Consider the following 27,994-nt stretch of genomic DNA (forward strand, 5'->3'; position numbering starts at 1 on the left):
TTAAATCCTACACGTTGACATAGGCTGTTATGAGATATTTGCTTCATCTCTGAGTGGTCATACTGTTTTGGTTCATTAGTGCAAGAAGTAACTTCTACTGGAAAATAAACATTTTACAAGTTGTCTTCCCTCCTGTGTTGAGGGAAAAATTCATTCATTTCGTGAGGAAAAACAGATGATGGGTAGAGTTTGTTCAGGTTTTATTGTCCAAGTCTATGGAAAAAGTGTATTTGATTCTTATGTGTAGGGTTTAAATCCAGGGTTTTTTTCATTACAGAGCTCTCCATCAATTTATTTAAATTTCCAATTGAACAATTTCCCAAAAACCAAGCAAACATCTTAAAGATATTTTTTGGTCTAAGAACCAAGAGAATTAATTAACAAAAGTATAAACTGATAAAAGCAGCAAATCCTCACATTCTTTCATGTCTAATGACTTGAACCAGTATTACTCAATATTCAACTTTATTATTTAAACAAGTGTATTAACAGCCCTGATAGAACAAATGCAGGAAGTAACATCAGAAGACAAAAGCTGCGTTAATGAATACACATAAAAACTATATCAAAAATATCAAAACACAATTAAAAACTCAGGATTTCTCTAACAATATGACCTCGTATCAGAGAATCACATACACACATACAAAGCTGTCATGTCTAGTACTAGTGTGATCGCTGATTCTGACACAAGATTTCTTAATGTAGCAAATGATTTAAGATCAACAAAAAATAATAAATCTTGAAATTAGGCTTCTTTTCATTTCCTCATCGAATGAGATGACTGAGGCATTACTGCTGACATCATCATTAGGCGATGCCTCCTCTGCCCATGGCTCCTCCCCTTCCTCCCCGAGAGTAAGTCCCTGTGAAGAAACAGAAGAAAACAGTTAATAAATGGAGAAGAGCGATTTAATTTCACATTATTTCTACTCATGATATCAGTCCTGCAATGTCTGTAACAACGTCATCACACTGAGTGACTCCAGTCTAATCTGTTAGCTCTGTCGCCCAGGACTGCTTGAGTGTGTTACCTCTGCGGCTGAGTAACATCCTGGCTTCTCCCCTCCCTCCTCTGGTTCCTCTGCCCGACAGGCTGCTGATCAGGGATTGGCTGCTCATCATGCGCCGCTGAGTAACACTGCTGTTGTCTGCGAACAAAGCCGGACATGAGAGATGAGACTGGATATGACACAAGCATGAGCAAGACAAACTGTAGATAAGAACATAGTAAAGGTTTTTCAACATAACAGCAGGAAAGTGTAAGAGCGTCAGCAAGGTGCAGAAATGTGTTGCGAGATCCCTGCATATGGAAAGACTTCCTGAAGAAACCTAAAAGGATGATGAAGTCTAAGATAATTTCACATCTTATGTATAATAGTTAGATAATAGGCTACTTTTGCGTTATATAATAAACTGGATAACAGTAACGTTTTACTACTTCCTGAAGTTTTATGGGTAAAATGATTGATTAAGAAATTATCCAGATTAACTGATGATGAAAAGGATTATTAGTAATGGCTCCTTTTCAGTCAAGTCCATGAGAACTTTGAGACTAAAGGAAACAGGGTAGAGTTTGAAAAAGGCAACACAGTCCTGTGACCATGGCCACGGAAGATTATTTCCCAAGCAGGAAGAGATTGATAGAGCTTTAAAAAAGTTATTAAAGTGGTTGATTTTTAAATTTAGAGGCAGGACACTGAAGAATTTACCGGGGTCTTGGCTGGTAGATGGCAGTGATGCATCATCACTCTGCTGCCCTGTTGACTCCACGTCTGTCTGGCTTTCCAAAGACGACTCAATACCAGGTCTAAAGACAACAAACAAACAAGATTAGATGAGACTCCCTCCTGAAAAAGAATCATTGTCTGGAACCAAACGTTCAGAATTCAGTTTGACAGCACTAAATATTTGACCTGTAATCCACCTGACCATGAGAATATTTTTTTTCTTTTACTTTCGCAAACAGTGATCTCACAGACCTTTGTCACATTGTTTCTAGACATTTTTTCTGATAAATTCTATAACGTCAGTCTCAATGGTTTAATAAAGTACATCTCTGGCCTGACTGCTCACACGTTACTCACCCCTCGGCTTCTTGCTCCACGAACACCTCATCTACATCATCTGCAGTGGAAGCCATCCCCGTGGAGGCTGTCACCATGGGAACAGACTGCGAAGCCATGTTGTCACCGCTGTCTGAAGGCAGCGACTCGGTGAAGACTGTCACTGAGAGTCAGGGAACATGATGTAGCATCTATATTTGAAACTGATTATGTAGAACTGTAATATTGTAAAGAGTGTGTGTGTCGTACCTGGTGCAGCCACTTGTAAAGGCGTGGTAGGGACACTCCTTCCTCCTCCATCTTCATCATGAGCAGCCAGGAACAGAGGAGACTCATACATCCCCAAACCTACAACAAAGCAGTGAGTGTTAGAAAAATTAAAACACAAAAAAGTAGATCAGGTGGTACTATGTAAGTGACTGTGTGTGTGAGTGTGTGTTTGTGAGTGTGTGTGTGTGTGTGTGTCTGTGTGTGTGAGTGTGTGAGTGTGTGAGTGTGTGTGTGTGTGTGTGTGTGTGTGTGTGTGTGTGTGTGTGTGTGTGTGTGTGTGTGTGTGTGTGTGTGAGCGCGTACCTCCTTGAGAGGCCAGTTGTCCGAGGTCAGAGTGTGACGCTGATGCCTGAGGCAGCAGGTCTTCCGGAGGACCAAATCTAAACCTGGTAGAGAGACCAGCTACCTGAGGGGAACTGAGGAGATAAACAGGAGACAGAGGGGTGGTGACACAAAGCTTGCTTGCATGTTCTGTGTGTGTGTGTGTGTGTGTGTGTGTGTGTGTGTGTGTGTGTGTGTGTGTGTGTGTGTGTGTGTGTGTGTGTGTGTGTGTGAATTGCGCTTTGAGTGGTCATCAAGACTTGAAAAGTGCTATATAAATACGGACCATTTTATTATTCACCATTGTCCAGTGTACACACAGAAATCGTGAAATGATCATATATTGTGTTCAATATAGTACCTTGTTATGTCTGTATTTTTTTTTCTTATTCTTTGGACTGCTGAAGTATTTAATGTATATATTATCAACAAAACATTTTGGATGTATGAAGCTATAAAAACTAGATGGGTGTCACTTTGCTCTTTTTGAAAATGAAGGGATTCTAGGATTTATAATCAGTAAAAACATATAATGCAGGTTGTTGGATTCCTGCTGAGTTAACCATTGTAAACATTCTCATCTGACATTGTAGGTCTTCAGCGATCATTAGATGTTTAGGTGTTATGTATTTTACTGTGCAGTCTGAATAATCACACACTCTGTGTGGATCTTACTGTATAGCCTCAGCAAAGCCATCAGTGCGGTGTGGGACCACCAGAGTGGGAGTACTGGGAACCATTCTGTCGTCATCATCAAAGAAATGTTGCTGCAACAATATAAACACAAAGTGTCAGCTTCAATATTTATTTGGTACAACAATGTAATAAAAAAGATAAACATAATCAATTTCATTAAATTCCTGAGCCTACAGAGGATTTCTTACCGTACTGCTGATTCCAGGGGTGAGTTGAAGTCCACGTCCTACTGATGTTCTACGCAGCTGAGAGGACTGTCTCTGAAAAATGAAGACACAGCATCGTTATCAAATTTTCTACAACTTATTGAAGACATGCTTTTTTCAGAGCAATGACCCAGACTACATGTTTATATTTATTTTATTTTAGGATGTAAATAAATCCAAAAGTTGACTTCATTTGTGATCTTGATTAAATATAGTTTGTTACTGGCCCGACACACCCACTTAAGCCTCTGCCTCTCACTCTATCACAGCACAAAAAAAGGTGTGGGGAGATTTTTTAGTCCACTGCCACTAAACCCCCTCCCTGTCCTCATACATTAAAATGTGTTTTCACTTTTACCACCTGCTACCATATTTTGCTGTTATTTACTCTGATGATCACAGTGTGTTCAGTACACTCTGTACTACAAACACTGAGACACACTTAAATTTGAGAGAAAAATATATTTTGTTTAGTGAGTGTCACCCACTAAACAAACTTTTGTTAACTTGTTTAGTGTGTTATAGTGCTATATTAATATAGTTATAGTTATAATAATTATTATTATATCACGTCTGTTTGTGCTGTAGCATCAAGAAATGTAATTATGTGTATTTAGATCAAACTATGCGTGCTCGTGTGTACCTGTGTGTGTGGGGGTCCCAGCTCTGGAGCCGGCGGTTGGATGTAAAGCCTTGGTGGGAGGGAGTGTGTGGGCCTACGGGGGTGTGGCAAACGGGGTGTGAGGGAGGAGGGTGAGGGTATAGAGGAGGAGATTGGGGGGAGGTGTACAGGTTCTCTGAGGTCAGACTCTGATGTGGCGCTGCTGCTGCCTTCACCTGGAAGATAACAAGAGACTCACATAAGCTTACTTCAAAATTAAGGAAGATAAAAATAAATCCACAAACTACAGGTGGCGCTCACTGCTCTGCGGCGGCTCAGAGGCATGCTGGGAGTCTGACGACGCTCCACACACATCCTCCTCAGCATTGGTGGCTTCTGATGGATCTTCCTCCTCTCCCTCATCTTCAGCCCCGCTCCTGTCATTACTCTCATCTCCTCCCCTCATCTCACCGTCACCAGCATCATCCTCATCTTCATCATCGTCCTCTTCCTCCTTATACTGAGGCAGCCACAGAATGCTTGGTTATTTACTACTGACAGTGGATCAAGATGAAAACATTTTGGCAAGTAAGTAAACAGGGCAGCACCTCATCTCCTTCCTCTTCCTCCTCTTCTTCCTCTTCCTCTTCGTCCTCCTGCTTCTCCTCCCCCTCTTTGCTCTCTCGGCTCTCACTGTCCGTGTCGATCACAATGACATCTCGGATTATAGTGGAGCCCTGAGAGGACATTTGGTAAGAGGGGACAGACTGGGACACGCCTTCTTCCTCAATGTCCTCCTCATCTTCAGCTAGAACAGGGAAACTCTCTGGAAGCTCCTGCACAACAAATAAACACCCATCATTAAGTTCTTTAAAACACTGTACGTAGTATTAAAACTCATCATCATTACAGTGTTTTTGAGGATCCACGTCAAAGTCTACATTAAACAGTACATTCCTCTCTCAACAGTGCAATGGAAAACAGTGTATTTGTTGATCCATTAGTGTCTGACCTGACTGTCATCTGGTGAATCCTGTTGTTCCCCCTCATCTCTCAGTTCTCCTTCCATCTCCTCATCACCTTCCATCTGAAACACAAAACGTTACACAGCTGTAATTCAACATGTAGCAATAAATCAAATAAATGATAAAAACAGTGATGATTGCTAAACAAACTGTTAAAAAAAGCAGCCACAAGTCCAAACAACTCTGTAGAGCTCTGTGATAAAAATGTGGCTCGTGGGTCAAAGCTTGGTTCAGTGGAGAACAGTTGTATCAATAATTGTGAAATGGAAGAAGGTTGAAACCACAAGGCCTCTTCTTTGAAATAACTTTCACAAACTGAGTAACTGGGTAAGAACAGCCCTGGTGAACCTGCCTGAGGCACAGCCATCATTGTGGAACTCCATCAGTCAGGCCTGTTGAAGTCATACCTATCTCCTGTTGTCTATTTATTGTGACCTTATGAACTACTGTATATCTGATTGATGAAGGCTCTCAGTTTTGCTGTGTGTATTCAAATGTGGAGTAATGTGTGAGACATAATTATATGTATAGTGCACTGGTAAATATGGATTTAAATTAAAACTTTCTAAAATGACTATCTGGTAAAGACTATTTTTCCCCAGCTTCTGTCCTCTCAGCTCCCCCAGAACTGTGCATCTGACAGGAGAGCTGGCAGACAGGGATAGAGGTCCAAGTGGACATTTATGTTAAGATTGAGCACAGCTTACCTTCAATAGAAATCATGGGTTTCTATTTTTAGCATGTGTCAACCTAATATCACACCAGGAGAATGTTTGTGGTGAAGAACTTCTGTGTATTTAGTAGTAGTCAGTTGTTTCCGAGAGCAGCCAATCGGAGTCCTTTTTATTGATTTGCTTATCGTAATTTTTACAATGTTTTAGTTATAGTTGCAGTGAAAAATGAGAGAGAGAGAAAGGATGCATCAGAACATATAAAGAGTTGACAACCTGCAAGCTATCAGCCTTCAACATGAATGAAGAAGGTTTTGAGAATGCAAGTCAGTTGACTTTCCCCTTTTTGAATTTGTGTTTACCTCAAGTACTATTGATGGTTTTAGTCGTAGTTTTTTAGTGGTCGGTGATGTGTGGGAAATCTCTGGTCCTCTCTCCATATCTTCCTCCTCCTGCTCCTCCTCCTCCTCCTCTCTGGCACGCTTCGAGCCTGCTTTGGTCACACCAAACACACATACACAGAGGATAAAACCAGGATTCGGTTAGCGCAGTGTATATATGTAGTTGATATCAAGTCAGCCAGATACACAACTTTGCCTTCGACGTTCACTCGGACAGTACATTCAGCGGGAGGCAGAAAAGCCACATACCAGTTTAGATTTCAACTATTTAAAATTTTTAATGCAGTGACTTTTGGTCTGGTGGGTTTTGGATACGGTTCTGCTCACCTGCACCAATCAGAGAAGAGGACGTGGATGGCCGCTCTGTGTCCATGCTGGACGCTGCGTCCTGACTGGCTGCCTGCTGCTGGGTGGGCTGGACAAAAGCTGTGGCTTGTAAGCTGGTTGGCTGAGATATGGAGGTGGGTGCACTCACCAGACTGGAGGTGGTGGAGTGTACAGAGACTCCTGTACTAATTAGCACTATATAGAAAAACAATACAGTCTGTCACATCACACACGTAATTTCCCAACTGATATTGTTTTTTATCGAGACTGTGTATTTCATCTTGTTCTGTAAAGCACTTTGTAACTTTGTTTGAAAAGTGCTGTGCAAATAAAGTTATACTTCATCTAGTCTTGCTCTCACCCTCTTGACTGTCAGTTTGTGTGGTTGGCATGACGGTGGCGGTAGGTGTCGGGATTGGGATGGTTGCCGGGGTAACCATAGGCCGGATACTGGCACGGGGTGTGGACTTGCTACCAGGGGAGGGGCTGGGCTTGTTGCTAGGAGATGGAGTACTTGGGGTTGGGCGGATGTTAGCAGTGGGAGGATCAGACAGGCTAGAGCTGATGGAGAAACAGTAAAGTTAATATCACAATTGATTTTTTGTGTTTGTTCAATACAATAATAATATAATGTCTCTCCATTAGTTACCCTCCTCTGTCTTGGGCTGGACTCTTCAAAGATATCTGCCTCTGGTCTGTAGATCTCGGCTGATCAACCACCTAAGTACAGATACAAGAAGGTAATTCAATGAAAAACACCCACAACACCGATATGACACAGACGACTAATTCGAATGACTACTCATCAGCACCATGCATTTAAAAAAATTACAACTGTGACAACAACTGTGACCACAACGACTTTCCCTTTCATATTCGCGCTTGAGGCATGGTGACTGTGAAGTCTTCTTTAACGATAGGTGTCACCACTGAGAAAAAATATAATCTCACCACTGGAAAAAGCCACAGAAGAAGAAACAGTTTTGGCGCTGGCTTGTTTCCTCTAGGAGCACTGCTTGGGTTTGTGTGTTCTTATTTGCCTTATTTTGACGGAGTTAAGTGGCCTCACAGCATGGACATTCATCCCCATCATGTCTACAGGCACACAGTGATGCATGTACCTTAGCGCCACTCTGGTCCTGTGGTTCCTCTCTGGGCTCAGAGTGTGTCTGTGTCTCCTTCAGTTCTCTCAGCTCTCTGTCCAGGCGAAGAATTCGTCCTTCGTACTGAGACTTGAGGGCGTTTACTCTCCCCTCCAACTCCTCCTTATTCTGTTTCAGTTCTTCTGTCTCCTTACTTAGCTGCTCTTTTGCACCTAAAGGTAGATGCACAGGAAACAAATCCAGTGGAACAGATTAGGTTCTTTGTACTAATTTGTTGTCTGCATGTTTTCCATTCAAAGTCAATAACTGTGCAAGTGCAGGTGAAACTGACTGATGAGCTGGCTGATTTTGGTCTTAGCTCCCATGAATGCCTTCTTGGTCTTTTCTTCTTTATCAGAAATCTGCTGTTTCAGCTGCTCCTCTCTTTTCTTACACTCCAAAAGCTGTAAATAAGCAGGAAATAAAAACAACATTGTCAGTGCTGCTATTAAAGTGCTTTCGAAGTGGTGAACAACATTATCAGGGCTTGATACGGCAAAAATACATTAGGGTCTTTATTTATTCAATTTGTTTATTAGTTTGTCAGAGACTATGGATACACACGAAGCCTTATTGGTCTGTTGTTTTCTATCAGTAAACTGGTTTACAAATTACTTGTCAGCAAAACTTTATATGTCAAGTTTGCTCCTTCCTCTTTGTGTTGCAGGGTGTATCCGAGGGTTCAGTACTAAAGAAATATATTTTTTAATTTGTTATTTATTAATTTTGTTAGTCATGTAATCAACTCATCAAGTTTACACATGTCTTGTATATGTTTCTTGGACCTTAATTGGATATTGTGTACATTCATTATGAGATGGTTGGCTTAGTTGGACTATATTGTATTTATTTTTGATGTTACTGTGGTAACAATATTTTACTGTTCTTCTTTTCACCAAATACAGATTTCTTTCGTTTCATCGTTAAGGTGAAGAAACTCCTTGTATTTAGATTTAATCCATTTTATTTTTCCACCATCTTAACTTCAATCTGCTTCAAAATCCAGAGCCATAAATCACTTGGCTTCTATCTTAGTTAAAGGTGCAGTGTGACAGATTTAGGTGAAAGGGATCTATTGGCAGAAATTCAAAGTAATGTTTTCAGATCATCTAAATTGTATGAATTGTTTTATTTACACTAGAATGGGCCCTTTATTTTTAAAGACTTTATGTTTACATTGGGAATGGGTTCTCTCTACGGAGGCCGCCATGTTTTATACAGTAGACCAAACTTTTTATGACAACTGAAGCTACCACAGGTTCTCTTTCATGTTAGGAATGGGAGGGTGAGGTGAGGGGTGTTCAGCTGCAACATGCAACTTCACCACTAGATCTCACTAATTTCAACAAACTGAACCTTTAATGTTAATGAAGTCAAATTAAATCCACAATCTCTTTAGCAGATAAAAATGAGTACAAGATCATTTTTAAAAGAACCTCTTGTCTGAGTTTGGCAACCTCCTCTTGTTGAGCCTGGTTAGTGTCACCAGCTGCGTTAGCATCACTGGCCTGGGAACTCTTGGCCTGTGTGGCTTGACTCGCTTCATTGGCCTGGTTAGCTTCATTCAGCTGCTCCTGCAGACGCTTGATGTCTGATTCACGCTCAGCAATGGTCTGGTAAAAAGAGAATGAGGGGAAGATAGAGGAGTAGGAAGAAATATGGAGAAAATGGATTAAGAGGGAAAAGTACAGATTGTATAAATATTCTATATGAATAGCAATGTTAAACTATTAAGTCAGCCATTTCATATACATCCACATTACTCAAAGCCTTGTACCTAATAAATAAAGAGTTGCCCAAGTTCTTATTAACAAATGATCATACATCACACCACAGTGGATTATTATAATTATTTGCTCATTCTAGCTAAAACAAACAAAAGGTTTAAGTTTTTCCCAACCTTCTGCAGACTGTCCAGCTGTCCTTGGAGCTCAGTCGCCTGGTTAGAGGTGAGCACAAGTTTAAACATTACACTGTATAAAATATATTTAAAACTTTAGATATGAAACATGGAAAACATTTGACCTAATCAGCGTGTTGCCATACCATTGTAAGCATTTAGCATATAAGGTCACAGAGCAGTTAACAAGGCTTTAGTGTTGTTTTTAATGAGGAAGTATTTGATACACAAAACATACAAAATTGCATCAGTAATTAAGTGGCTGTTAAAGAAACTCAATTTATAAACAACTGTCTACTGTGGTTTTCTTCCTCCCAAAATCTGAAGATGCCAAAACAAATACATCTAACATTGCTGAAAACTTGGCCTTGAATCAAAGTCTTTCTTTAAGACGTTAAATTTCATGTTTAAAAAAAAGTACATCAAAAACATCTTTCGCTTTTATTCATTGAGAGTTTAATCTTTAAAATCTAAACAATATTAACCAAACAACAAACTACTGTCCGATTCACACAACATATTTTTTTTCTAGTTGAGTTGCAAATAAAAAATGGTAAAACTGATTATGATAAACCCAAAACAGGAAACAGGAAAAATGCGTTCTCTTCATCACACAAAGTTAAAGTCTTATTGACAAAATACGTTTTAGGGTTATTACAGAGACGGAGTGGTTCTCACCTTGCCCTCTGCTTGGGTTAGAGTGTTCTTGAGATTGCTGACTTCCTGGTTGTGGCTGTGTTGATTGGTTTGATGAGTCTGTTGTAGCTCTTTCTGACCAGAGAGGCTCTGCTGGAGTGCTTCTTTCACCTGCTGGAGCTCCCTCTGACGGGCCTGAGCTTGAGTTTGAGCTGATTTTAACTGGTTTTGTACCTGTGATTTTAAAAGACAGTAAGGCTTATTATTACTGGGTGTTTTACTTTTAGTTCTGGAGTTACAGGCATTCATGTCAACAAGAATCAACAATAAAAGTGTGTATAATTTTACAAGATGCAATCACAAGATGGCTATGCTGCTCACCTGCTGGCTGTGGGTCTTGGCTTGTTGAAGCTCTTTCTGACTCTGGGTCAGCTGGTTCTGATTCTGCTGCAGTTGAGACTGGGTCTGCGACAACTGGGACTGCACCTATAAAAGCGGTGACAAAAATAATTCCAGTCTTTTTTAATTTATAAATCTCAGAAAGTGACTTGACTTGAAAAGCTACCTAATACCTAATTCCTTATTCCCCATGTGCTCTCAGTCAGTCTCTATTTTTCTATTTTCAAGTAAAGCTTCTCCACTGGTGTCAAGATACACTAAACAACGTATCGGTCACAACTTGACAAAATCAAATAGACAGTACCTGTGTGAGTTGGTTCTGGATCTTTGTCGTCTGGTTTTGAACCTCCTGGGACTTTTCCTTGGTCTTCTGGTTTTCCTTCTGTGCCTCCTCCAGCTCTTGCAGGGCCTTGTGGGTCTGGAGACACAAAGTGTTTTTTGGACTTAACCTATACTCTGGTTTAAACTTTAAAGAACTGAAGCCATGTATGTATGTATGTATGTATGTATGTATGTAAGCAAACCACAGAAATAAATTTTTTTTCGATGTAAAATACTATATTTTGGCTTTGCATATTTAACAATTTTATGAGCACATTAACTAAAACACCAACTAATGGGTACATTAATGTCAGTCTGCTAGTTGGATCATTTAAAACCTTTGTTAATCTGTGTCAGATCATAAGTACAGTATCTATTGTTTTTTGCATGCCATGATTTTACCATTTTTCTCTCACGACTTATCTTAGAACTGAATTATAAAATGGCCTTGATTGTATTTTAACAAGGAAATTGCATTATTTGATGGATGTGGGCGCTGTGAAGTAGGTTTTATGTTGATAAAAAAAAAAATGAAACTGTGACATCACGTAAAACCATATAACACCGGTAACAATGACTACCGATACATCTGCAAAAAAAAAAGACCAGCGTGCTCTATAATTCTATGTTAGGCTAAAAAGGTTTATTGCTGCTTACCTCTTCCTGTTTCTTCTGCACATCTTCTTTCAGTGTTTTTAGCTCCTCTCTGGCCTTGTTGAGCTCCTCCTGGGCTTTAGCCAGCTCCTGCTGCACCTCTTGACTAGGAGCTGCCTCGCTCCCTGCTTTAGATGCTGTTTCTGCAACCAGCTGGAACACACAAGTGGAAAGAATTTCAGTTTTCTTATTCAAGTCCATTCTCATTTGGCTGTTTACTAGAGCCTTGATCCAAATCATAGTCCAACCTTGTCATGCTGGATTTTGAGCTCATCATACTGCATCTTGTAGCGTCGTCCGATCTTCTTCACCTGGGTTATGGTTTTGTTCTTCTCCAGGATCTCATTTTTTTTTGTTTCCGCTTCTTTCTTCAGACTTTCTTTCTCTGATATCTGTTGGGCCATAGAGTCTCTGAGGCCTTGCAGCTGAGACTGAGCTGAGTTACTGCTGGCACTGGATCTGATTCCCACATAATACTTAGGGTTAGGTTACACCTTAGGATGCATTTGTAAAGGCTTTTCACATTCCCACAATCCACGTATCAATGTACTTCCAGAGCTATTCCTATACATTTTCGAGTTATTGTGACAACCAGATAAATTTCGCTGTAAGTCATGCAGTTCAAAATAGGTGAATGGTGATTGGTTCCCCTTTATTATCAAAAGCTTTAGGTTGGATCTGGGCTAATGTGTATGTTTCACCTGGCCAGTTCAGTCTTCAGCTTGGCCATCTCTTCAGCGAGCTGTGCGATGCGTCTCTGCTGAGCTTCTCTCTCATTGGTCAGTTTTTGTTTCTCCTCCACATCTCCATCTTTCCGTTGGCTGGCCAGCAGCTGCAGAGGGACACGCAGTCAAGTGTAAGTCAAACAGTTTCACAACACACAAAGACACACACACAGACAGGCAGACACACACACAAGTTACCTGTGCTTTGGCCTTCCAGTGTTTGAGGTCTTCTTCCAGAAGCCTCTTATCAGCCTGCAAGGAGCCATTTTTTTTTGACAGCAGAGACATAGAGTTGTGCAGTGGACTGATGTCTGACTGCAGCTTTGTCACCTGACAGACAGAAAAGAGAGATTCTGTGAAAGCAGCTGCAGTTTGCCTCACTGGCAGAGGTGGTGGTGTGTAGATAAGCATGGATACAAGACAGAACAACTTTCAGATGCGTGATGTATAACATTTTAACTTGTTGACAACCGTGTTATTACAATAAGGTTGTTTTAATGAGCAACCATCTTCTAATTGAGCCATCTTGATTAACTATAGCCGTGTAAATAATGACACGAAAAGCAACAGTTTATGGTCACCTGCTGCAGATTACAGGGACTTTTGTGACTCAGGATCTTGTAGTGACTCTAGAGATGGTATCTACAGAAACTGAATAAAAGACTATGCATTGATCTAAGCTCTTAGTTTGTGTTTAAGAAATATAACTATCTATAAAGGTATGACACCAAAAAAAGTCAACTGAACACTGTCTGAATTCTACTTTAGGGACACAGAACAAACCATGACATGCAACAACATGGATCATACTTTAGCCTGTGCTTGTTGCAGCTCCTGTTGCAGCTTGTCTCTGTTCATTTTCAGCATCTTGTTGCTTTCTTGTAGAGCACTGATAGTGTTCATCTTCTTCAGTTGCTCTTCTTGCTGGACCAGAGTCTTAGCTGTAGCCTGAGGACCAAAAGCAGACCAATTATAATCCACAATATTTCCTCCTTTACAGCTTAAAACAGGGACAGTTTCTCTATAGTCACGCAGTGAATAGTGGAAAGATTGACATAAATGTAAAGATTATGACTATAACCTTTGTCTTACTTAACAAGGTTGTAAACTTCTGTATACAAGATGAGAAAGTCCTCTAAACTTTAAACAAGCCCAACAAATTCCAGGTACATCAGGTGTCAGATGCCACATCTTAATTTCCCTTTCACACTTCCTCGGGTCCTCTATCCCTCCATCCTTTCATTCCCTACCTGCATTTTCTGCCTCTCAGCATTCAGGGTGTCTTGTAGCTCCTTTAGTTCTCTGTCTTGGTGTTCCACTCGCTGTTTGTAACGAAGAGTTTCTCCCTCCGACACCTCACATCGAGCCACAGCTATCTGTTTCTCCTGCCGCACAAACCTACATGACAAGCACAAGTTTTAACTCAGTCCCACATACGTCATTGAATAGAAGCTGTAATGATCCCAATGGAGAGTAAGGGTTTTGTTATTTTGCCTTCATTTTTGCAAAGTTCCATGATATTTGGGTCAACAATCTCAAGCCCTTTGGTGTTAATGAGAACACACAGTCGCTTGTGGTGTTGCAGTATCACCTGAGTATTTCTAGAATCTGTTCAGTGGTCTTTCCTTCCTCATTAAATGACAGGTCAAGCTGGTGCTGCTGCTGCTGCTGGCGACTCCTGGAGGCCATGTCATCCATCTGCTGGTGCAAGAGAGCATTCTGCTTCCCTAGCTCCTCACAGCGCCGACTCTGATTAGACAGGTCCTCCTGAAGAACAGTCAGAGGTTAGAATAAGAATTCGATTACAAACAAAATTTTCTAAATTATGAATGTTCTTATATTAATCCCATTCACTAACAGAATTTATAAAGAACTTGTTTTAATTAAAAAGGTTTAAGTCTATACAATTGAATTTACTGGATATGGTTGATTAATAGCATTGTGATTGGACGCAGGGATGTCTGTACATCTTTTTTTGCTCCACTCTCTTGGGTTCGTCCACATACCTTCAGCTGTTTCTCCAGTGTGTTCCATGCAGCAGTTTTCTCCTGCAGGAGGGAGGATGTCTTGTTTATTTGCTCCTCTAACTCCCTCTTCTGTGCCATGTCTTGTTGAACTTTTTTCTTGAGCTCCTGCAGAGCCTCCACATCAGCAGCATGAAGCATCAACTCCCGCTCATACTTAGACTGCGCCTCACTAGCAAGCTTAGTCTGAGAGAAGGACAGAGGACAGCTGAGTTAGAGAGAGAGTCAAGGTCAGTGAGAAGAGATCTGTAATGAAAAAAAAGAGTGTGTTTGATTTGTAAATGTTAACACAGCCTTGTCAAGTATGATGCACTGTTAAAAACTAAGGTCAGGTGTGTGTGTGTGTGTGTGTGTGTGTGTGTGTGTGTGTGTGTGTGTGTGTGTTCATAAACCTGCAGCAGACTCTCTTGTGTGGCCTTCTGCTCCAGTGTCAGAGAAGCAGCTGCTCTCTCCAGCGCCTCCTGCTGTTCTGTCTGACTGGTCTTCAGACTGCGCTGCAGCTCACACACCTGGACAAGACAGCACGGAATAAATCTATAAACACTCTCGCCCTGTACACACCTGGTACTTCCGATCACAAGCGGACAGCTCAAAGTACAGGTGTGATACAATCACGTAAGAGCATTTTTGAAGGTGGTATGGGCCATGTGTCCACATTCTTTGAGCAGTGGGACTGCGAATGCGTCCATGTTCACATATGAAGGACAGCCTACTCAGCTGATGCCCTCTGAACCCGCTACAGTCTCACTATGAACTGAATCCATTTTTACTCATATCTGTGCCCATACAGTGATTTGTTTGAGGCCATCGACAAAACACCAACACTGACCACGACACCATGACTGATACTTTTCTTAAATTGGTGAAATCTTGCAGCTGCTCGAGAATCATTCAGCACCTCCTTACTCCTCTCTCTCTCAACACAGACACAAACAAAAAGGGACATCAGACACATTTCTTAACAGAGAATGGCTCAAAACTATATTGTTTGGTCTTAGCTAACACAAATGACGTATGTGTAAATATGCGTGTAGAGCGTGGAATTGAGTTCTGATAGGAAGATGCATTTTACTAGAATTGTCCATATCTAAACATATTAAAATATTGATTGTAGTGGCTTTCAATGTATCTCTCCAGAATTTTTTTTAATGCTAAATGAACATCTAGGTGTGGTATTTCGGTGAGGCCGGGGTAGTTAAGTCAAAATGAACATTTGTAAAAGAAAGTGACAACATAATATACAGTCTAAATTCACAAAGATTCATAAGGACATTTGTGAGTGTGTGAACAGGCGTACTTCTTTCTCCACCGCATCCACAGCTTTCCTCCCCTCATCCTGCTCCCGCTGCTTCATCTTCTCCACCTCTACAATCCTCTTCTCCAGCTGCTTCTGCACCTCCTCCGACTCCTTCAGTCGCATCTCCAGGGGGGAGCGGGACTGAAGAGGTGAGAAAAATCAGTTTACACAGGGAATCTGCAGATCTTTTTGAAATGTAATGCTCTTTAAAGTTCTTGTTTGGGTAACTGCCTGGTGCACACTACTGTCAGCTGCAGTATCGATGACTTAGTTGAATATGTCACATTTAATTGACTGTGAATACTGAAGTTTATTGATAATCTCAACTAAACTAAGGCAGACATTGGGATTTTACATATAAAATAAACCCTTTAGTTCCATGCAATTTCATATGAATCAAGGCATCAGCTCAAAATACTTTTCATCCTAAAAATTCCAAGTCTTTTGACAGTTTGTAGCAAAATATTTAAAAATAAAATAAAAGCTTTTTTTGAGAATGGCACTCTGATGTGTGTGGACAGGTGTCTATTAGTGGCAGTTCCTACCTCCTTTTCCTTCTTCAGACTGTCTTCCAGGGTCAGTACCACAGCTCTGTACTGCTCCACAGTAGTATTGGCGTTCTTCAGCTGCTCTGCCAGTTCACTGTTCTGTTCCTCAGCAGTACGGAGAAGACCTTTCACCTCTGCAATCTCTTGCTCGGATTGGCTGGGAGGCTGCTGGGAGGCTGCTGGAGCTTGAGGGCGTACTAAGAGTTAACAGTGAGAAAAGAAACATTTAAAATTAAGGCTATTAATACTCATAGTCATAGTAACTATCTATACATTTTCTGTTATTTAAAATGATAAATAATTGTTCAATTCAACAAATTACAAATATAATTTAGAATAATAGTAATTAATATTAATGTCTCTCCCTGCTGCCCTTTTGTTAAGTATTGTGGTCATAGTAAGATAGGACATGGGGTATGCGGTAATATGTATATATAGGTCAAAGTGACGGGGCGGCAGGTGGATATGATGATACGGGGGAATCTTTTGAATGCAAGATTGTTGAATTACTTTATTAATTCTAGCTGATCTTCAATTTTTGTGGGCACAAAGGAATAAATGCATTGTGATGCAACATAACTGAGATCAGACTGATCCCTGTCAAAGGACAGCTGCTGAAGTTTGGTTAAAAAAAAGAGAGTATTGATTGTCAACATTTTGTCAAGCAGCTGTTCACCTCTCAGTGGAGCTCTGAGGGGTGCAGCTCGGGTAGCTGTGGTGGTGGTGTTGCTGGAGCTGGTAACAGCCTCAGAGGATGAAGCAGAAGCCAGCTGTGCTTTCAGTGCTGCCACCTGCTGTTCAGAGCTCCGCAACAACTCCCTGGTTCTCTGCTGCAGGATGTTCTGGGTCTCAAGCTGCTTCTTGGCTTCTAACAGCTGAGCCTGCAGGAGGCAGAGGTGACAGAGGAAAAAGAGTTATGACAAGACAGACTGCATGCAGTGTCAAACAGCACTTATTTGGCTGTATATATAAATACTCAAGCAGTAAACATATTTACTCTACATACATCCATAGTGCGTCCGAGGGAATGTCTCTGTGCGACTTCCTGGTCCATCCTGCTCTTCATGGAAACCAGCTCTGCCTCCAGATGCTCGATCTTGTTGTTCAGTCGCTGGCGGGTCTCTGTCTCTGTTCGCTCCATAGTCAACTGGACAAATGCGAAGGCAGGCAAAATGTGAGGAATCATGAGAAAAATATGAATTAAAGGCTCATCTGGTGTGATAACTTCTAAGGGTAATAAAATGAGCCACTCTCTTAGCTGTATCAATGTGGATACAATGAGACAACACCTTTGAACGTGGGAGAATTTTAGTTATTGATAGATATGAGTGTATCTGCGATATAAAGAGTTGATGATAAATAGAAACTTCATGACACTTTCTGCCAGTGAAAATTTTAATTGATAATTACTGTAATGCTACTGAATTTGAGCAGGACTCTGGCTGTTATGATTTTGCCTCATAATAACAATAATTAATACTTAATTTGTATGGCACATTTCAATGGTAAAGTGCTTTTTAAATAATACACAAAACAATATGAAACTCAAACAATCTGAAAAATTATAATAATAAAGATACAGATCATAAAAGAAGAAAAAGTGTATATGATATTTCTCTTGTTTTATAAGGGGGAAAAGTGAGATTTAATCGACTGAGAGTAAAAAGACTGTCAGTATGGGCTGATGAATTTTACCTCTTAGCTCTACCACTTGGCCCTACCCCTTTGTTTTGTGCATGGCCGTGAAAGGGTAGTGTTGTCCCATTTCTCAAAAAATTGCCAAGCCTCAATTTTTACAAACTTCCTTGCTCATATTATATTTTCACAGTGGTACAGGTGTTTCTATGGACAGGACTCATGTTACATGGAAAAAGCAGATGTAGACACACTGACTGTGCATTAATCAATAGATCAATCTGTCCCATCTGTTCTGCAAAGTGGTCAGATTTGCCGCTATTATAATTTTGGTTGATAGTGGTTGTTAATATAATAATGTTAGTTGATATTGTCTGTAATAATGTTGGTTGTCTGCTGATGACGTAGAGAGTGGTGTCCCAACTCCTAGTGGAAGATTTTCTAACCCTACCCCTCTGTTTGGAAGGTACACCACCCAGAAAGGAGCACTTTCATATCTAGGGGTATAATTAAGGGTTAGTAACTGGGACAGGTCCTATGAGTGTATATGTACCTGTATAGTCTTGAGGTTGGTGAGCAGTAGGTTCTGGTTACGTTGCTCAGCCACTATGGCTTCCTTCTCTCGACTCAGTCGACTCTCTGCTTGTCTTAACATGTCTCTCTCTTTGGTCACGTTCGCTACGCGCACCTACAAAAACAGAAAGGGTTGTGAACGAATAGGAAAAAAACAAACTAACATAAAAATGACAGACTGCCTGCTCACAGTGAAAGAAGCATACACGTTTGGGCAGTGGGTTTTCAGAAATATATATATATGCGAAACAAATTTCCATCATATACATTCGGGGAAAAACTGCTAAAGCCAAGTTCACATTATACGACTTGCAAAACCGTATATTCCCGCAAACATTGTGAATTCTGTCCCATCTTGAATTACTGCAAACGTGATTAACATACACTCATACAGTATGATTTCACATTTCACCTCTATTGAATCCAGCAGACTCAATATATTTTTGTTTTGTCCTGCAATCTTTGCCTTTGTTCTTCCCGTTACATAACTTCCTCACCTCTTCCAGTGCCAGTTTTTCATTAGCCTCCCGCAGATCCTGGGTCATTGTGTGGATGATATGCTCGTGTCGTTGGGCTGTAGCAGACATTTTTTGGTTCCTGTCCTGAAGGGCAGAGATCTCTCTGCGGTAAGCTGATACAGTCTCCTGGAGAATCTCATACCTGACAACAAGGACACATAAAATAGGCACACACAGTAAAAATGATTTCATGAGGGAGATACAGCAGCAGTGGGTGGTAGTTAGCATAAGAAAGCATTCCTGAACAAAAAGACAACAAGGCAGAATCGAACACACAACACAAGGATGAGCCACAGTATCACAAGATTTATTTAACACACCTCTTGTTGCTGAACTCCAGTTGAGAAGTCAGCTTGGCGTGACTGGAGCTGAGTTCTGTTATCTGTCTCTGCAGTCTGTCGTTTGTTTCATTCAGCATCCTGTCGTTCTCTGCCTTCTCTTTTTTATACAGACTGAAGGCATCGTTGAGCTGGAAGTGTGCAAATAAACACTCAATCACAACAGCTTTATACATTTCCTTTTTTTAACTTTTAAAGGCTTTCCCCCTTTTTCATAGCAAAGATGATGAGATATGCAGCTTGGAGTCTGTGTGTGTATGAATGTACCTGTTTTAAAGCAGCTTTAGCCTGAGTACTCTGTGCTGCCTCGACAGCAGCAGCTCGTTGTGGAGTAGAGCGAGTTCCTGGGGCTGAAGGACGAACATGTGCGGGCTGGGGTGAAGACTCAAGACCTGTAGACACACATTGAAATGGTGTCTCATTCTGTGAAGGACTTTGGCCAAACTGTTCACCGAAGTTCACGATAGAGGCTCATTTATGTGAGAATTTCATTGTAACCTTGAGGAGGCAGGCTAAAGCCAGTGCTGTGAGTCAACAGGGCCTTGTACATGTCTCTCTGTCTGGCGTTGGAGTCGGCCAGCTGTTTCTGCTGGTTCCTCTGCTCTTTCAGCTGCTCCACCTCCTTCTGGAGTTTATCCACACTGGCCTCCAATTCAGACACACTGTGTAGAACCATAGAAATAGAGCTTATGTCTAAAACACATTTTCATACACCTTAGGTATTCTTGATCTATTATACAAATAAAATGGTGTGGGAGTTTGTGTACATGTGGAGGATGAAAAGTATGAAGATGTTAAAACAAACCTGTGACAGTAGAATTTGTAGTGGTAGAAAATAGTCACATGAGTATCAGTTGATTTACACTTCACTCAAAGTTATAAGTTCTGTGCTCTCTCATCTTTGCACCAAATACGCTATCTCAGTGAACATGAAGGAATGGTGACTTCTTTATCCGTGGAGCCTGTGACCTCATTGGTCAATAAAACCAGTTATTCTCCTTTGAGTTTTAATGGTGGTTGGCGAATTGATCAATTATACAGTATGCTTTCACCCCTGAGTGTGTGCGTATGCATACTTGAGAAATCCAGATATTAATTATTAAAAAAATATATCACATATAAAGCTTTACTAACTCTGAGTTAGAGGCAGGACTGGATCAGCTGACCTCTCACTTCTTTGATGAAATATAAATAATCCTTAATTTATATTTAACCCTTTATAACTGGGTTACAATGATCTATCTGTCAGGGCACCGAGGCTCTGGAACTCCCTGCTGGACGAGTTTAGGCTCGCAAACTCAATACCGATCTTTAAATCACTGATCAAAATGTATTTTTTACAGGATAGCATTTCCAACTTGCGACTTGTAATTACTTCCATTACAATAATCAGACTTATACAGTTCATGTATGATGTTCTTGAGCTCTCTTTCCCCCCCTCCTGTCGCCACCACCCCATCTCTCTCTAATCTACTCCCTCATTTATACAGATGATGAGGATGAAAGGGCATCAATTTCATGGTTATTTAATACTATGGTCAATGCATGGTCAAAATTTTGTTGTTGTTATCTTTTTTTATATTATATATATTATATATTTTTAATATACTATGCATTTAGTTAAAAGGCAAATTTAGGTAAGAACATATTGATGAATTCCAGATTCGTGGGTCAAATACTTGTTAGCACTGCTTAAACACAGATTTGTGCGTACACGCTGTTTGTATACACAGCACAGTACTGAATAAGTAAGACTGGCTGAACCAACAACTTCTTACCGTGCTGAAGTCACACGGCTCTGCTGTCTTTCCTTTTCCTGCTCCAGCTCCCTCAGCCTTCCCAGCAGGCTCTGGTTCTGCTTTTGCATCTCCTCAACACTGCGGAAAGACACCTGGCGTGGGCTTATGCCTTCAGAAGTGCTGGAAATGTCGGCGGAGCTGCTGTCATTCTTGATCACCCGATTACCCTTGGCTTCCTCAAGCTCCGCCAGAAGAACACACACCTTGCACAGGGATAGATTAATGAATGATAATAATATATAGATAATAATTTACTTTTATTCTACTTTTTATCATCATATCATATCAACCCCTTTTCACATAATGGTTAAGAAAACTTGATCAGATGGAGATGATTAAATGCAATGTATAGTTCGATGTACTGGTGTTTACCTGTGTAGATGTGTCATCTAATTGTCTCTCTACCCTCAGTTTTTCTCTCTCCAACGCCTCACAGCGCTGCTTGGTCTCTTCTTTCTCTTTTTGCAAACCATGGATTTCCTGATTAAAAGGTGGTACACAACATGCAAGTGTTACATAAGAGAACAAGTTTGGGTGAATACATGTATTGCAAAAAAGTCCAAAATAAATTCATAGTGGAGACACAAACAGAGAAACGTATATTATCACACACCATTCGAGCCTGTTCCAGTTTGTTGCACAGGGAAGCCATGGACCTTTGCATGCTCTCATACTCCTGTCTCTGACGTTTCAGTACAGGCGCTTTGGACTCCACTTCCTGGATGATCTCATCCAGCACTCGGCTCACTCTCCTGGTCTCCTGTTTCTCAAGCTGAAGCTGCGTCTGACACTCTGCATAGGCATTATACAGCTAAACGCAAAAACAGAGGACGAAGGGTTAACAATGTCTGTGCTGATCTGTAAAAGGCAAAATGATGCATTAGGTAGACTACAGTTACTTTAGTTGATCGTGAAGGACATGTGCAGGATGTTGAACAACATATTTTACACTTTAAAACCTGTTCCCCTAAACTTTAAATCTATGGTGTTGAATGTGTCTTGTGGAGTTTTGTTGGAAACAAAAAACACATTATTGTTTCTTACTAAAATACAAATTTAGCTTTGTGAATATTTGAAGAGAAAGTTATTTTACTGGCATATCATTTTAATCCATCTATATTTTCTGGTCCCTTTTCCTTTCGAGACCTGACTTTTTATTTCTGGTTTTATTCACTTTCACACCTCTGCTGTAGTATTATATTTTTTTTGGGCTTTGTGAGGCACTTATCGAAAAAAATCCATAGGGCTACTAAAGATTAAAAAGTACTCTCCACACTTTATAGTTGGAGATGAACAATAAGTCAATAATATAATTTGACTTTTAGTAATATAGTAACTTGTGTAACTTAAATTACTAATATTTATTGCAAATTAACAGTTGGTTAATAAGTGTTATTGTTTCCTGTATTGTATAACAGTAAAATGTGGTTCCTTGCACTGAACATATACTGCTATATATCATAATCTTGACAATATTCATATTGACATTGTGAACTTAATATGAACCATATCAGTGATGTAATTAATCCCAATCTACTCACGTCAAAGAATTTCATGCCAGGCTTTACAATCGCAGCAATGGCAGCTGCTGACGGACACATGTGGTCCAGCTGCTCCTCAGTCAGAGAGGGAACACCTAGAGCCCAACACACATAATCTTAAACAAAGGTGGTAGGGACAAACAACAAAGTCATCTCCACACAGCAGAAAGCCTCAATACATCGAGGTATGAAACTAATCTAAAATATGGTAAAACATTACGATTATGACGTCAACTAAAGATAATCAGGAGACACGATTAGTGGGGAAACCTAGTGTGTGTGTGTGTGTGTGTGTGTGTGTATGTGTGTGTGTAAGGAGTTACTTTGGAGATGATTTTGTTCTGTGGCTACTAGGGTTGGGTGATATGCTAAAATATTCCAATCAGTCATTGTCAGCCCAACAACTGTCGATTGACCATATACAACAACAATTCCAGCGTGTGTGAGAGAGAGAGAGAGAGAGAGGAAGAGAGTGAGCGAGGTCTTACAGCAGTGTTTACCAGAAGCCTTCACTGTGGCATTTTCCAGCTCTTTTTCCATTTTCTTGATTTTTTCCCTCAGCTCTGCCTCAAGTCGTGTCTTCAGTTCTGCTCCTTCAAACACCTTCTTCTCCAGAGTCTTATTGACTGCAAAGACAACATACCCAGGAAAAAAACGGGACAAATCACTCCTTGATATTAAATGGACATGCACATATTTAACATATTTGGGAGACAAAAACCAAGAGTCTTACCCTCCCCGGTTTCTTTAACAACTTTGCTGAGCTCTTCCACAGCTCTGTTAAGTTCTTGGTTTTTTGTCTCCATATCTGTTGCTGCCCCCTATAGGGAGAACCAGAAGTGTCACATGACAGTACACTGGAAAGATTCTGCCTCATACTAAAATGTCCTGTTTTACTTTTAGAAAATATATTTAATTATGCAACACTGCAGTGACTCCCACCTTGTACAGTGAAGACAACTTGACATGAGCATTGAGCTCATTGCGGTATTTCTCCTCCATGGCACTCTGCTCATCTTTAGCCTGAAGAGACACACGTAGACCATATTCTCAACAAACAACATGAAATAACATGAACTTCCTGGGTGGAGAAAACACTGCTACATTTACTTTACCTGTTTGAGTTTGTTGTTGAGGTCATCAGCTCTTTTACTTTGGCTCTCACTGGTTTGCTTCAGAGACATGAGCTGACTTTCCAGTGCGGTCACCTGTTAAAGAGAAACGCTATTACAGATGATATCAGCTGGATAAGATATCATGTCTGTTTAGTTTTTTATTCGAGAGTAAGTGTAAATGGTTCCCAAAAATAGTATTGAAACAGAACCCACAGAAGAACACAGAAGCAGATTAGACATGATACTGTGCTGAATGTTCTGTGTATGTCGTGGTAACTTGTTGTAAGTGGTTCACTTTGGCCTGAATGATTTGTTAAATGTCAGCTTTGTGGAAATTTGGTTTTTAACTACATGCAAAAAAAGATCTAATTAAAAGTTAGGTGGAGAGTAACTGGTTATATGATCCACCTTGAGTAATGACAGTCCCGTAAAATGTCATGTTATTAATTAGTCTATACAGACCCCCTGTTGTGACTCAGGATGGTGAGCCAACACTTGCTATCTCACTGTGAATGCACACACCAGTATCTAGCCATATTAAAGCTATAAAAGGATGACAAATGTTTTGGCAAATTTGTTTTTACAGAAATCAAAAACTGAAATTTCTCATTTTAGTATTTCGATCAGCTGCTTTGGTGCATCTTGTTTGCTTTACCTATCCTTGAGTTGTGAGAATTACTTTCCAAAGTGAGTATAAATCAATCATGTTTTTTAAGCCACTAAAGGTTCTATAGAGCTGCATGCTGATATATGGAAGGATGATGGTAAATCTGTATTTACATTGTTACTCAAAGCGCTCAAGTGGCAAGTGAATGGGGGATCAAACAGCCGACCTTCTGGCTAGTGGACAATCTGCTCTACCTCCTAAGGCAGTAGCAGCATGCAGGTCAGTAGGATCTGAGGTAAATGAGAGCTGCAGCTGCTTAGTTTATGAATTTTCACTCTGGATGTGTATTGTTATTGTGCGTTACCTGCTCCTTGGTGTTCTTCAGACTACTCTGAAGCTCTAGTATCTCTTTGCCTTTGTCTCTGTTGGTGTTGAGCAGTTCTTCGGTCTTGGTCTTCAGCTCTGCAGTTGACCACTCAATTTTCTTCTCCAGTAATTCTTTCTCCTGCTCCATACGCTTCTCCCGATGCTGCAACACACAACATTGGTGAGACTTTTTTTTACAATCTAAGATTTTATGTAGGGGTAATTGGAGAAAACTGCATTTTAAGCTGAGTCCCATGTGAACTTTAATACAGGACTGTGGTGGTTTCAGTGATATCCTTTATGTACCTGTACCGACGTCTCAGATGATTGTATATCATCCAGTTTCAACTGCAGCTCCATCCTCACTTTGTTTGTCTCAGTCAGCTTCTCGTTTAGACGATTCACATCGTCTGCAAAACACACACATGTTCACACACATAGTTCACAAAAATTTACTAAAATGCCTGAAGAGAAAATGTGTTTTTATGTAAATATATCATTTTTTGAGTGTGTGGGGGTCCAGATATCTTACGTGTAAGGTTCTCCACCTCCTGTGTTCTCTTCTCCAGCAACCTCGCCAGCTCCCTCTTCTCTGCCTCAATCTCATACTTGGTCTTTGTTTGCTGTAGCCACACAGACACACACATTTTAGTTCTAAGATTTTTGTTAAACTGAAATCTCTCATTTGTGTATTAAGTGTTAAGACCCATTACTGTCAGTTACTATCTCACTATAAAAACAAAGTTGACAGAATTTGTGGGAAAGGTGTTAATTTTGGTTTCCTGCATCATACAACACTGCCTACATTTCAGAACAGCTATCAACAGGTCATTTGGTGGGAAAAATGAAAATATTATAGGTATTTGTTCATCATTTCCTCTTTAAACATACAAAAATGCCACAAGACAGATTATTTGAGTTTAGAATATAAAATGCCACTAATCCAAACCATTCACTGAAATCATTAAATTACCTTTCTTCACTCCCAACATCCCAATTCTGTTTTAGACAAACTTTTACTTTTACTCTACTCACTAATTTAAAAATGTTATAAAGTTCAACATGTACACATTTATTTATTAATAACAAAAGTTATTTTCGAGACAAAGGTCTGTGCAAAGTGGTCAAGAGAAAAATGTTAAACTAGTACTTTGAAGTGATGTATTCCATAAGCACCATCACAGCCAAAAAAAACAGGGTTCATTTTGGTTCCTCTCTACGGAGGCCGCTATGTTTTTTACAGTAGCCCAGACCGGACAATTAAACACCTTTTGAGTTTTTATGACTACTACCACAAGATTCTCCTTCATGCTTGAAAGGGGAGGGTGAGGTGAGGGGTATTCAGCTGCAACATGCAACTTCACCACTTGATCACCCTAAATCCTACACACTAAACCTTTAATGAATGCATTTGCAGGTTAACATGATGTAAGCATTATATTGACTTATTTGTTTTATATTTTATCTTATTGCATTTTCTAAATATGCTTGTAGTTAGATTTGTCAGTATTTTGTCTTGTCTTTATGTGACTGGATTAACTGTTTGTGCACTTTCGATTCTCCTGCTCGCCTTGATCTGCCCCTTGGATGAACAATTAAGTTTTGAATAGAAGTGAACTGAATACAACAGAACATCACTGACACTTTCTGGTGAGGTGTTGGCATATGTTTACCTGCTGTGGTGTTTTATCCTGAAAGGTCTCTCCCTCTATTCCTTTCAGAGTACTCAACTCTTCATCTGTACAGGAGAAACATTGAGTCAGTCAGACACAGAAGAAAAAGGAGAGAGCACAAGTCTAAGTTTGTTAAACTTTATGGTTAGAGATTAAATGAAAACAAGAAGATAACATTGCTCTCCCTTTGAATGTCCTACATTGGGTTTGACAATAAATGGCACAGACATTCAATCAAATTGGAAAAAAGATTTAAGGTTTGTAAATCATATGCGTGTGATAACTCACTGAGTTTTTTATTTTCCTCCTTCAGGGTCTGCAAGTCTCTGGTGGCTGACAGGATCTGTTCCTGGCTCTCCAACAGTCTCTTCTCGATGTCAAAGTACTGCTGCTCTGTAGGTGTGGAGGACATTAAATGGGAATACATGAGTATGCAGAATATAAATTAAGCTTAACACTGTTTCTAACTACTGTCCATTGAAAGACCACAATTTGCAAAGAGTTGCAGAATTAAGTGGTGCAGGCAGCTGTGGTTCAGGAGATACAGTGGGCCATCCACTAACCAAGGGGGCGGCAGTTCAATATCAGTCTCCACCCTTCCATGTGCCTAAGTGTCCTTGGGCAAGACACTGAATCCCATATGGTCCCTGACAGTTTTGCTGGCAGTGAATTAGTGATGTGTGAAGTGCTGCACATATATATATGCACTGTATGAATCAGTTTTGTAAACTGGCACTTCTATTTCATATATGACACTGACAAACATTTAATACACATTCAGATCTCATCTAGAGGCAGCTGCAGGCTGTGAATGGTTAGTAATGTTTCTCCTCAGCCAAACCAGGGGAAGTGTGCTGTGATACATAACGGAGCACAGATTACACTGACCACGTTTCAGTCAGAACTCGTAACTGTGAACCCATGAGAGCTGCTTGTGTTGAAGAACCATTCAACCAGACTTTATTGTTAGCACATATAAAAACACCAACACACAAGTCGGTAGTGTTTTGAATGAAATGTGAAATTCAAAAACAGTCGGCATAACTCTCTTTCCCCAGTTAGCACAACATCATGGCTAAAGTTAGCCGCCTACTATTAGCTCTGAGAAACACAAAACAACATGTATGAGCTTAGACAAGAACTTCCAGTCAGTTTGCAGTTTGTAGTTTATGCTGCTGTTGAGTAAACTCTTTTTTTAAAAAGCACAGCCACCCACCACTGTCTGCTTTGAAGCGCTCGTGCAGCGTCTTCAGCGCCTCGTTAGCATTCTGCAGCTCCGTCACAAACTTCTCCAGCTTGTTCTGGGCGCCTTTCGGGAGTTTGTTTAGCTCCGTCCGCTCCAGGACCTGCAGCAGCACGGCCGCCATCTCCACCTGTGGCCCCGACGAACCCAACAGAGAACCGACACCAAACTCCGGTGGAATAAACGCGGTGCTGTGTCTGTCCTGTCCCCGATTACCCGGTGACAACGCGCGAGCGTCAAGCTGCTCGAACAGGAAGACCGGATGTGCGCTCCAAGCTTTTCAAAATAAGTGTATCTGTCTTCTGCTCCAGATCACCACTGATATTCAATCATTTTGTGTTGAACTTCCATTTCCG

The 27,994-nt window shown here is 40.5% G+C and overlaps 1 protein-coding gene across 3 annotated transcripts; it reads right to left on the reverse strand.

Moving 5' to 3' along the window:
- Positions 1-185: 185 nt before the first annotated feature.
- On the reverse strand, positions 186-27,901 carry LOC109643617 (nucleoprotein TPR-like). 3 transcript variants are annotated; one of them, XM_020108786.2, is made up of 55 exons: positions 27,612-27,901; positions 26,684-26,788; positions 26,396-26,460; positions 25,255-25,345; positions 25,029-25,132; positions 24,721-24,885; positions 23,750-23,842; positions 23,577-23,657; positions 23,368-23,455; positions 23,123-23,260; positions 22,635-22,729; positions 21,707-21,904; positions 21,466-21,573; positions 21,073-21,296; positions 19,793-19,956; positions 19,562-19,686; positions 19,277-19,425; positions 18,936-19,098; positions 18,419-18,553; positions 17,237-17,377; positions 16,907-17,111; positions 16,228-16,427; positions 15,683-15,823; positions 14,778-14,894; positions 14,368-14,571; positions 13,953-14,128; positions 13,612-13,759; positions 13,172-13,309; positions 12,560-12,691; positions 12,338-12,468; positions 11,885-12,095; positions 11,640-11,789; positions 10,966-11,079; positions 10,644-10,748; positions 10,305-10,496; positions 9,627-9,665; positions 9,163-9,339; positions 8,019-8,130; positions 7,706-7,899; positions 7,234-7,304; positions 6,946-7,145; positions 6,585-6,779; positions 6,219-6,349; positions 5,173-5,247; positions 4,769-4,996; positions 4,482-4,680; positions 4,203-4,396; positions 3,542-3,613; positions 3,333-3,424; positions 2,640-2,752; positions 2,316-2,414; positions 2,088-2,229; positions 1,713-1,810; positions 1,035-1,151; positions 186-866 (listed from the first exon to the last, which is right to left on the reverse strand). In XM_020108786.2, exons 1-55 carry the CDS (start codon positions 27,760-27,762, stop codon positions 811-813), a joined length of 7,551 nt encoding a protein of 2,516 aa, XP_019964345.2. In that variant the 5' UTR covers positions 27,763-27,901; the 3' UTR covers positions 186-810. The 3 variants fall into 3 exon arrangements, with proteins under 3 accessions (XP_019964345.2, XP_019964359.2, XP_019964353.2); XM_020108800.2 differs by having other exon boundaries at positions 23,135-23,260; positions 27,612-27,900; XM_020108794.2 differs by having other exon boundaries at positions 6,219-6,346; positions 27,612-27,900.
- Between the last annotated feature and the right edge of the window lie 93 nt (positions 27,902-27,994).

This window comes from Paralichthys olivaceus, chromosome 16, assembly GCF_024713975.1.
Source record: "Paralichthys olivaceus isolate ysfri-2021 chromosome 16, ASM2471397v2, whole genome shotgun sequence".
Taxonomy (NCBI): Eukaryota; Metazoa; Chordata; class Actinopteri; order Pleuronectiformes; family Paralichthyidae; genus Paralichthys; species Paralichthys olivaceus.